This window comes from Gadus macrocephalus, chromosome 16, assembly GCF_031168955.1.
Source record: "Gadus macrocephalus chromosome 16, ASM3116895v1".
Lineage (NCBI taxonomy): Eukaryota > Metazoa > Chordata > Actinopteri > Gadiformes > Gadidae > Gadus > Gadus macrocephalus.
This window is the reverse complement of record NC_082397.1, coordinates 18650054-18662419: the sequence shown is the minus strand read 5'-3', so window position 1 is coordinate 18662419 and position 12366 is coordinate 18650054. Positions and strand designations below refer to the sequence as shown.

At 45.2% G+C, this 12366-nt stretch overlaps 1 protein-coding gene across 2 annotated transcripts in view; it reads left to right on the top strand.

Annotated features, from left to right (window-relative positions):
• The window catches only part of gucy1a2 (guanylate cyclase 1, soluble, alpha 2), a 39551-nt gene that overhangs the window by 2458 nt on the left and 24727 nt on the right, over nt 1-12366 (top strand). The window contains exons 2-4 of one of the 2 annotated variants that reach the window (XM_060074510.1): nt 1032-1093; nt 3421-3530; nt 8833-9728. In XM_060074510.1, coding sequence (XP_059930493.1) covers nt 1032-1093; nt 3421-3530; nt 8833-9728 — 1068 coding nt within the window. Of the gene's footprint in view, nt 1-1031; nt 1094-3414; nt 3531-8832; nt 9729-12366 lie in introns of both variants that reach the window. The other variant, XM_060074509.1, reaches the window with a different exon arrangement.

Sequence of the window (12366 nt, the reverse complement as noted above, 5' to 3'; positions counted from 1 at the left end):
ACACACGAGCGTCCACACAGACACAAACACATGCACACCCCCCCACTGGCCACATTGTGCAGTTTCTGCTAGTAGTTGGTTGAGGCCGTGGTGTGACCTCTCCAGCTGGTACACTGTGTTCTGCTGTCACTGCTACAGACATGCATTTCAGTCGCATTATTGTTAATCACATTGGATCCGCCCTCCCTGGCTGCGGCATCTCAAAGTGAAACGGCTACAGGAGGCATGAGTGCACGCACACATGCACACATGCACACAAACACACACACACACACACACACACACACACACACACACACACACACACACATGCACACACACACACACACACACACACACACACACACACACACACACACACACACACACACACACACACACACACACACACACACACAAAAGCATGCAGACACACACATATACACAAACATTGAATCGAAAAAGGGGTTAATGCAGAAGTAATAGCTACTCAGTGTTTTTATATGTTTCTAACTTTCCATTGGTTGAGATATATTCATTGTTATTATAAATCAAGACTTTGCTAATGTTACTAATATTTCTGAGTTTCGAAAATCTATTTCAATAATATAATACTCTTTTCCAAGCAGCAGGATGAATCTCTTATGCATGTCATGGGAGTGTCTTAGATTGTCCGAAATCTCTCCCCCGGTTCCACCCTGCAGCTGTGAAAATAAAACAAAGTTTTGCAATGTTTCGATCTGTTAGATCAACAGACAGACAGAAGAAAACCGTTTGCTCTGAGGAAGAACAAACAGATCAAACCGCAGCATTAAAGCGGGGTGTTAACCCTGCAGATGTCAGGGACTTTATGTCTTTATCCTAACATTCCGCTGCACCTGCCACAGGCAAGGCAAGACAGGTGTGCAGATACCCACTGTTCACGTCTTGATTCATCCAAAGATGCAGCCACACACGTCTATGTAGGCATGACGACGCTGACACGTTGTCCTCATTGTTTAGTGTGTCCCCATGTGTGTGGTATTCAGTTGTCTATGTCTTCTCTGTTTCAGACCCAGACTGTCCAGGAGGCTCTCCAAAGAACCCTTGAGTTCTACAGACAACAAGAGATCAGGTGATGCTTCTAGTTTTCTTTTCTTACCTTCTCTCGTTATCTCATGCACTCTCCACCCGGCTCTCTTTCTGACCCTCGTAGCTCTTACAAGTCAAGCTGAATGCATTGCTACAGCCTTTATCGACACAGTCTGGAAGGGATTCATGATCCTAATCCTAACATGTCAACGCCTGCAGTAGCCCTCTGATGGATATGAAGAAACCATTGAAGGTGCAAATATGATGACACCTTAAAGGTTCAATGGTTAATATTGACACAGAGCAATTACAATGGGTACTGAAGTCCAAAAATCTGTTTTTTTGTTTTCTCCATCCACCCCCACCTCACCAGACTCAAAGCCCAGGTTGGTTGCCAAGCGCAAGACGAGCCAAGCACAACATCATATTTTGAGACAAGCAAAATGATTCTATCTCTGACAAGCGACAAGCTATCCTACACTGTCAGTTGATCATGGAATGTATTTGTTTGCAATTCATTGATTGTTTGTAAAGCATAAACCAGCTCAGGTGGCACCCACCTTGAAATCATTTTTGAGCTCCTAGCTGTCTGCATCTTTCAAATGCAACTCAGAGATGGACCCGTGTTTTAGCACGGCTCTGGTCAGGAGATCGAGGCTTTTCAGTTCAGGTAGAATCTGGTAAAATCCCATGTTGGTCCAGTTTGTTTGCTTGCTCGCTGCAAGCTGTGTTTGTGTGCCAATTTGTTTCATATCTGACAAGCTGGGGTACTTGGAGAATAGTGAATCATAACACACAGCCCATAACAAAAACAAACGCTACGACCCCCGGAACGGAAATTTCAAGGAGAGCATACTGGCTCTCTCATTGTTGATGGAGAAGCCAGTTTTGCTACTTGTTTTCCTTTATCTCTGATGACAAAGCATTGTAATATTATGATTGTACAGTACATCTGTTACATACAGCTCCTTCAGGTAAGGAAACTCTTAACCTAGGTTTCATAGGAGCAAAACTGGAGTAATGATCACCCTCCAGAATGGAATTTATTATATGAGAAAATATTAATCAAATATTCAGTGGTATATCTCCTATGCAATTAAATCATATTGAACTGTAAATATGAATGTTGTGGGTAATTATTATATCCACACTGATGGTAACGTTTCACAGTTTATTTGAAAGTTCAAAAAATTATAATTATTCAAATAACTGTTGTTGATGGTAACTCCCTGCTATCATTTTGAGGATATACAATGGCCATAGTTGTACTACCTTGTATCTACTAGAGATTGCAGAGCCTTGGTGTATATGTTCAGCAGGGTCACCTCTGTCATGAAGTACACATTATTAGTGCAGACCCTGATGTGTGCACATCCATCCAGAAAAACAGACATGCTGTAGACAATATATCTTTCTTTACACTGGGCCACCATTGACTTCATAATGAGCTGTGCTCAGCCAAGCAGGTTCAGCTGAGGAGAGGCAGAGCTTATGTGTTGGAGGGTCTTAAAATACACTCACACATTGAATAGGCATGTGTCCCCCTTTTCTTTGCTCAATTCTATGTTTTTCTGCTTTCTTTCCTTTTATAGCCTCTCTATTCACATGCTCGTGATGCTCCGCTTAGAGACTAGTGTCCTCTTTCCAAATCTAGACCACCCTGTGCTCACACGTTCTCCTTCTGTGTGTGTGTGTGTGTGTGTGTGGGGGGGTCTATTGTATTCCAGAAAAATATTGCTCTCTGGATAATCACTCCATCTGTCTCTCCCTCTCTCTGTCTGTCTCTCTCACTCATTTGTTTACTCACTCACTCACTCACTCACTCACTCACTCACTCACTCACTCACTCACTCACTCACTCACTCACTCACTCACTCACTCACTCACTCACTCACTCACTCACTCACTCACTCACTCACTCACTCACTCACTCACTCACTCACTCACTCACTCACAAACAGACAAACAAACATAACCCTAACACACACATAAATACACACCTACACATATACACATACAAACACACAACACATGAATAAGAGGTGTTCACGTGGCCCACATTGCCCAATTACTCTGTGAACATTTGACCTCAATGCAGAACAAAGGCCTTTTGGTAAACAGTGTGCTACTGTGGTGCATTTCATCCTCAGCATGATGCTATCTACTTGAAACTTGTGTGTTTTGCCCATGTCTTCCTTCAACAAGGTTGCGTCTTGTACTGCCACTATATTGGTATCTAAGGGATCAGGAAGGATTTGGTTATGGAGATGTTTATTTGCTAACTGTGTGAAGTAGCGTCTACAGGAATGTCTGTGTGACTGAGGGGTTATATCCACTTATGTGTGGTTTGTATCTTTTTCAAAGGTGCAGAGAGGACGGCAGTGAGGAGAGATGCAAGCTGGAAAAGTGCCCATATCTGGAAAAGTCTGGTTCAGAAGAGGACATCTCAGGAACTCTGCACTACATGGCCACTATACTTGGTAAGCAATGCACGGCTACATTTTGTGTTGGGACTACTAATAAACTATGTGCATCTATTCATCCACCATCCATCTATCCATTCCTTCAAACCTTTGGAACTGCTCTGAGCCGATGAATATGGATGTGAGGCAGGAGCACAGCCATACCATGTTTGCAGAAACATTATGAGTAAAGCGGAATTTGTGTTTATGTGAAATCAATGACAATTGAAAACCTATATTTGCTCTTATTTAATTGGTCAATTTCAGGTTCCACCATTACGTTGGATAAGCCTTATGCATAGTTAAATGTGGGAATGTGTTGTCCTTCTTACACCATATCATTACCCTACAATTGTGATTCGTGGTTCGCACAAACCTGTAAATGATTCAGTAAACAGTGAAGCCCACATGTCAACTTCATGACATTAACTGTGGCTCTCTGTGTTTTACAGTATTATCGTGTATGATATTTTATAGCCACTGTAGTGTTATGGTGTGTTCCTGAATCCTCGGACGCCAGCCTTTCGAGTTGCACTTTTAACCTCATTTCCGGTCTCGGAGAATTTATAGGGTTCCCTGTTAGTCTTTGTGATTGTGTCATGAAATTGGTGACCAGAATAAAGTAACATTAGAATCAACATTTATATGACCAACGTGGTACAAATACAAAGAATATAAATCTCTTTACGGGCGCAGACATTTTTGTTGAGAGCGTCATCGCTGCTCTCGGTATACTCTCAGAATTCCGAGAGATGAAGACAAAGTGCCGCAAGAAAGCTGGGAGATTTCCCGACTTCCGACCTGGAAGGCTGGCGTCCGAGGATTCAGGAACACACCATTAGCTGTACACTACTGACAGCTCCTGACAAATTCATTTATGAAGACAACCTAGTCTAATTCACATAACAGGTCACACATGCCCAACGTTTCGCAGTTGGGTTGATGGTGCCTGAGCTACATGCTAGGCTAAATGCCCATGAGAATGCGCTTGTGTTTTGACTTAATATGCATTATTGATTTGCATGTGTGAACGCCTGATTATCTTCCTTCACTGATGAGGATATTAGAGAGAGAGAGAGAGAAAGAGAGAGAGAGAGAGAGAGAGAGAGAGAGAGAGAGAGAGAGAGAGAGAGAGAGAGAGAGAGGTAAAGAATGATGTGGCTTTACCTTTTTAATTTGTGTGTATATGTGTTGTGTGTTAGTGTGCGTGCATGTGTGTACATGTTGATGTTCGTGATTAATAGTGCTCATTCCATGCCCCCTAGTTTTCTAGCTGTGCTTATTCTGTCTCTTTGCTCACGATTTATTATGTTTCCACTGAAGTGTTACTTTTAACACTCAGGCACACACACACATTCTTACACACACAAACACATGCACTTACGCACGCATGCGCACACGCAAACGTACACAAACACACACACACCCACACACAGACCCACACACACACACACACACACACATGAATGTGGTGAGTCATGCAGTACAGTGTATTCCTCCTCCTGTGCTTGGTACATATTCCTTTGGCCTCCCATATCTGTGCTCTATACTCCCTCGGCTGCAGTCTCCTTGATAACCTCCTCCTGCCCTTCCCCTATCTCCTCGTGCCTTCAGTCATTCCAGGACTGGAGGCAGCTGCATTTACAGAGTAGAAGAGGAGTTGGAGTCGCATGGCATGAATGTCACTTCTCTATCCCCCTCCAATGTCATTACTCAATTGGGCGAGGGCTTGAATGTGCGACCGCCATTGATTCCATGATGTACGCACGCCAGGGCAGAGCCTGTGAGATCTGCAGAATGGTCGCGCCGCGGGGAGAGGACCTCTCAGTCACAGTCGTCCTTCCCCTTTCCATCAGCAATGTCCCGCTCGCCGCCTCCGAGACCCAGTCAGCCTTGCCTTGTTTCCGTGTCACCCAGAGCGTGAGCCCACGCCACTGGGTCGTGCCCGCCTTTCCCCTGAGGAAAGAGACCGCCACATGCAGACCAGGCCTTGCCTGTATTGCGGTCAGCTTGGGCACTTCTTGTCTGTTTTTTCCATCTCGCCTGGGAGCTGCCAACCCCTCTTTCTCTCGTTTCTACTCTTGCTCGAGGCCGGCCTCTCGTAGCCATTATCTACCTCTCACGACTATCCACGTTTCTAGAGCAGACGAGAGCTTCATCGACCGGCCGGTGGGGCAGCAGCCTGGCATAGATGCTTAGTCGCTTGACGTCCCTATCTAGGCAAGGGGCCTTGATGGCAATCTGATCGCTCATATGGATTGCAGGACCACCCCCCCGAAGATTTGGTTGTCACAAAATCATCCCGCGTCCCTGTCCCTATGCCCACAGCCAAGACCTCCATTATGCCGCCTGCATGCCTTGCTGGGAGATTGTGTCTGTGGGCTCAGGGAAATCAACACGACCCAGAAATCGTCCAGCCCCCGATTTCGTTTGGTCCCAAATCCTTTGATGGGCACGCCACGTGTCTCACTTGCAACCCAGGCTTTGTTCCGCACTCACCATTTTCTCAGCCAACGTTTCTGGCCCACCATGGATGCGGAAACTTGCCCATTCACCGCTGCCTGTTCCACCTTCATATACAAGAACCTCCACCGAACCCAGTTTCGGCCTTCTCTGACCCAACCAATCCATGGTTTCACATCTCCCTGGAATAATGCACCAGTCTCCCCCCATCTGATGGTAACTCTGCCATCCTTATGTTCATCAACAACTTTTCCAAGACTACCCATCTCATTGCCCCGCTCAGGCATCCCTCTGCAAAAGAGACAGCATATATTTTAGTCTGCCACATTTCCTGCCTGCAAGCACTTCCTCACAGACATAGGGCCCTATTTTAACGGTCTGAAACGCAAGTGGGAAGCGCAAAGCGCAAGTAGCTTTGTGGGCGGTTCTACGGCGCTATCGCTATTTTACAGGCGGATAAATGACACTTGCGTCGCGGCGCAAGTGTCAAAAGGGTTGGTCTGAAGCAGCCTAATTACCCGTAGGTGTGGTTTGGGCGTAACGTCCAACAAACCAATGAGAGTGCCAGCTCCCATCCCCTTTAAGAGCCATGAGCGCATTTGAATCGGACGAGTTGATATTTTGACAGCGCGTCTGCAGTCTCCGATGAGACAGATGCACATGAATTTCAAACTGCAAATGGCTCAGTTTATTGCCAAATAATATGGCCTAATTCACACATGGAATAAGGGGTTTTCTTCCACAACTTCAGAAATACTTAGTCCTCAAATAAATTTCGGCAAAGAAAACGTATATGATATAACATATGATATGCGGTAACTGTGGTTCTATTTAATGATATACGCAATACATTATAAACATTGTTTCTTATCAGTATTGTATGCTATCCTAATATGCATGTGTCCCCGCGGTAATAGACATTGCCATTGATTGTATTATGCGTTACGTGTTTAGTTTGCGTGTGTTTAAACAGAGCACACACGCGCGCCCGCATTCATTCATTCTTTTTAACACTCACTCGCGGTAAAACAATGTTTTTCACGATCAAATAGGCCTACTCATCAATCCTAAAAGTTATGGGCGTGTAGGCCTACACGATGTCTGCGCAAAATACAGTTTGCGCCAGAACACGCCTCCTCCTTCCGCCGAACCGCCCCTTGGGGCGCATGATCAATCCCTAATTTACCGGCGAGTGGCGGTGGTGGGAAAAGAACGCTCTGCGCCAGTAGTAAACTAGCAACGACACATGCGCCAGTGACTAAGTCACTTGCGCCGGATGCAAGATAGGGCCCATAGTGTCCAAGCGAGGCCCTCATTTAAACTCTCATGGGTGTCGTTGTGTTGTCTGTCAGTCTTTCGGTTACCGTCCTCAGAAAAGAAACCAGGAGATGGAGGTTGAGAACTCTGTTCCCTTTGTACAGGCTCACATTTGCCGTAACCACGCATCCTAGAGACACGCCTGTGCCACCTTGCTGTCAAAGAAATATTTGGTTGAGGGATGAGTCCACCCTTGTATTATAATCTTATGAGCGAACGGATAGTAGCGAATCAAGCAGTTCGTAATACTCTGCATGTATGGCGATGTGTATTCCGACCACACACTGTATTTGGTTTTATATTATACCGTATCATAGAATTTGATTGATTTGTTTAACAGACATTCAATATATTTGGAGGAAATTATGTCCGCGATGATGATTTCAGTTTGATGTTCAAGATGTTCAATATTAAATCGGCTGATGAGAGCCGATTGATGCCACACAATGTTCTTGAATCTGATTAGGAAAGAAATGTGTTGAATATCAATGACAAATAAGAGTAGATAGTCTTTACTAGACCACTCTGAAAGAAATCTGTCCTTTTCCGGAGGTCTTCCATCACGTCATTCTCCCTCGTGTGGGTGGGCTAGTCGCATGTTTGACATTTGTCCCATGAGATGTTTGACGCACAATTAGGGAGGATCCAACCTCAACTGCTCACTTCTGTCCCTGTGTTGTGTGTGTGTGCGTGCATGTGTGCGTGCGTGCGCATATTGTTTTGGGCATATGTTTGTGCCCATGGATGGCTGTGCAGGTGTGTGTGTGGGGGTCAGATTGCTAAGTGATGGTTGTATCTGTTCCATGTTCAAACAGACCTAATTGTGTTTTTGACTTTTGATCATCTCCCTGACTCATTCACATCAAACGACCTATGTGTGTGTGTGTGTGTGTGTGTGTGTGTGTGTGTGTGTGTGTGTGTGTGTGTGTGTGTGTGTGTGTGTGTGTGTGTGTGTGTGTGTGTGTGTGTGTGTGTGTGTGTGTGTGTGTGTGTGTGTGTGTGTGTGTGTGTGTCTGTGTGTCTGTGTGAACATTGATGTAGTAGGCTCATGTTAATTTAAATTGCCTTTGTTCATCAATGGGCCTCTCTTAGGGGGTTATCTTTTTTTATTCTTCAAGGTTTGTTTGGCATGACTTGCTTGTAAATTTATATTTAATACTTTTCTCCATTGCAAATATGTGTATACTGTGCATATGAGTTTTGTTTATAGTTAATTTATTAAAAAAATTGATATATTTTGAAGTGCACTCTGCACTAATGTATCCAAAGCCACGCAGAAATTCTCTTTTACATCCTCACGAGTTCTCGTATGTTCTCTCATGCACATATCAGATACAATCCAGTTTTCCCAAGCAACGGAAGCTAAATGCTAACAGAGATAAGAAAGATACTATCTATCTAGCACATACTGAACCAACATAATACGTGGCGATTGTTTGGCTCTAAATGTTGTTCCCAGACACGTCATTAGTCTTTAGCTTCTTTTCTCTGAGCCATATTCAGCGTGTCAGTGTTGTATGGATGTGCTTTGTCCTTCCAGGGGTGCCGTACTGTGAGCTGCGTGAGCACTTCGGCGAGGACTTCTTCAGCCTCTGTTTTGAGGAGAACGAGAGGGTCCTCCGGGCGGTGGGGGGAAACCTCCAGGACTTCTTCAACGGCTTTGACGCCATCCTGGAGCACATCCGCACATCCACCGGGCGCAGGGCCTCGTCCGAGAGCCCCTCCTTCCAGTGCAAGGACCCCCACGACGAGACCCGAGGGAGGGAGGTGCGCCTGGTGGGCGGGGCCGGGCACAGCGAGGGCCGAGGGAAGACGCTCCTGCTCCATTGTTTAAACCCCGCCCCCGTGGTGGGCTTGGTCATGCCGGGGCTGATCAGAGCCGTCGCCAGGCGGATTTTCCACTCCGAGGTCAGGGTGGAGGAAGTCCCGCCCCTCACTCCCCTGTCTCCGAACGATGACGCGGACGAGTCCCCGACTCCCACCCCCTCCCCCAGCACCTCCCCCCCCTCCTCCCCGTGGCCTCTCTCTCCCTGTCCGTCCTCCTCGTCCGCCCCCGTGTGCCTGTCCTTCCTCATCAGGGAGACCTCTCCTGCCTCGCTCCCCGCCCTCTCAAACACTCCCTCCGGGACCGCCCCCAGCAGACCCCCCCTGTCGCTGTCCACGAGCCCCACCGACCTGTGCATCGGCCTGGCCACCTTCTGCAGGGCCTTCCCCTTCCACCTGGTGCTGGGACCCCGCATGGAAGTACTGCAGCTGGGCGAGGGGCTGAGGAGGCAGGCCCGCATCGAGCCCCTCCGCAGCTTCTGCTTCAAGGACTGCTTTGAGATCGTCTCGCCCAAGATCGAGCCCTCGTTCAAGGGCGTCCTGGTGCGGCTGGCGTCGCCCTTCACCATCCGCACCCGGCCGGACAGCACGCAGTCTGGCACCAAGGAGAAGGTAACGCAGCCGTCTTGGACCGTTTTGTATTGGTAATAATCAATGCATTCTACTCCGTTAGCCACAGGCCAAGCGGGTTCAATCCTTCAAAACCTTGAGTTGGATGAAATACATGTGCTAAATCACCTAATTTTTAATTTAGCTGGTATGATTTATTGTTCCAGTAAAATGTAGATTAGCACCTGGAAGTTATTCTTGTGTTCTTGGTGAAGGCTTTAGATGAAGCAATTCTACCTGAACCTGTTGAACCGACCCGTTGTGTGCGCCTATTGAGTTCTTATTGAAGTGTATCAGATGGAATTAGCTTGTTGATTGGTTATGCTACTACAAGAGTCATATTGATGTGATTGATGCGTCACAACATATCGTTTAAAGGCGTTAAGTCATTGGTTCCAATTCACCAAGCACAACAAATCTATCTCAGTTGTCGGCTGTGCACAGCCGATTATTGATTAATAAATGGCTGCACGCTGTCTGAACACACTAATGTTGAATGGTAGCAGAACATTTGAGATTGATAGGCGAGGTGTCACTGTTGTATATGGTGTTGCATATGCTTAGTAAGGAGCCAGAAGAAGAGTTATCTAGCTTGAATCAGATGCGTAGATTGTCTTGGGCATTCTAGGCTACATCCGCAAATATTTTAGAATGAATTAGCCCGGATATCAATAACACAAAAATAGCCCTGGATCTATTAATTAGTCATCCGATCATCCGTTCAAGTTTTTAATATAAAATGAATCATTGATCCAAAAGTAGCTTTTAGGTCCTCTGCATGTCCTTCAAGCAGCAGATCTACATCTCACCTCTTGGGATGTGTGGATTTTGTCTGAGCGCTTCAATGTCAAAAGACGTTTGACGTGTGAAGTGTTCTACATTTGCTCAATACTGATTCAGTATCTCTGACAACTACTGCTACTCATAGAGGTGCACGTAAAAATGTAAACAATGAGGACTTGTACATTGAATGTAAATAAGGTGCAAGAGTCCATAAAAAAGCATCAAAATAGAGCCTGTTTGTACAGAGGACGACACCCCCGTACCCCCCTACTGAGGTCCTTGCTGAACCCCGGTTCTCCTAAAATCCTCCAAACACCAAATAATCTCTGCAGCTCTCTCTCTGTATGTTTGTCTGTCTGTATGTATGTTGTGCTTTTTGTTCTTACCATTACTTTACAATGTCTGATTCTTTGTCGTTTAGCTATGAGCTGCTATCCCTCACATTTGTGTTTGAGGTTTGTACCTTGCACCATCATTCTGTTTGGCCGGGGGGGGGTTTAGGCCGCTAGTCGGAGCAGATATCATCCTCCTCCACTCAGATAAATCCATGATGAATTCACATGGAGGAAGAGGACGAAATAATAAGATGGTTGAAAAGTACAGACAGCAGAGAAAGTTAAGCCATCCGAGGGCTTTCGCTAACCAGACCTTGACGATTCCCGATACAAAGTGCACTTCTTTAATATAAACGTGCACATTGGATTGTGCGAGACAGCAGAGCAGGACAGCCCAGTTACTATTCAAGGAAAAACTCTGAGCGGATGATGATCTCTTTGTTAGTGTTCTTCCTAAAAGTATCCACAAAGGCTTGTTTATAACCGAGGGGTTTGCAGGCTGGGATAACTCACTCATCTTCCAAGTGGGTGTGATGAGTTGGATCTAATTTCCACCTTGTTTTTTTTTTTTATATCATTATGTGTAGACATTGATGTTTGTTGTTTCTTCCAGGAAACACACAGTGCCCCCAAAATCAATCAAATATGACCTACTCACATTACTTAAAAAATAAAAGAAACAGCAGGATTTTATTCTCCTCTCTGTAAGGAGTGTGTGTTCTGCTGCCCTTTGGTTTGTCTGTAATTGGATTTTTGCAAATGTGATAATGTCCTCACAATTAATAATGTGAAATCCCACAATTCGCTGCTCTGGAGACAGGTGGACATTAACATATTCCCCTGTTTGGGCTCCATACTACGATTACTTTTAAATGGCACCGTGATGCTCAGGTAGAGGGGTACTCAGTGTGAACTTTGGTTATGACAGGATGGTGGCCTCAAGGAAATCTGTTTTACGTCAGGTGAAGCACAGATTACCATGAGAATGACATGTATCTATAATACCACAGGTGAGAATAATCATGCAATTGATACCATCCGACAGATCTTAAAAAAAAAAAAAAGTATCTCATAAGCCCTAGTCTCCCACTGTTCAAGTGACCAGAGTTGTCTTAATGCTACTTGTAAAATAACATAATTAATATTGTGTGGCAGACACACAGAATTTGAAGGGTGTGTGTTGTACAAAACGTAACTACTTGTTTGGAAAAAATATGAACAATTCCTGGCTATCATCTGCTGGGATGACTCTGATATAGAGATGATTATTCAATGCAGAAATCTTCACTCATATTTCGTATACAAAGAGAGCGAGAAACCTTAAGCTTTACATATCTACTTTAAGTAGCCATTCTTTTTAATATGTATGCTATCTCTTTTTTTTCTCTCCCGTTCTCTCCATCTGTCTCTCTCTCCCCTCTCTTTCTCTCAATTTCTCTGTCTTTCTATCTCGCTTTACCTCTGCCCTCATCATACTTCTCATGAAGATCTTCCTTCTCATCGTGGTTGCCTCTGTTGAAAAC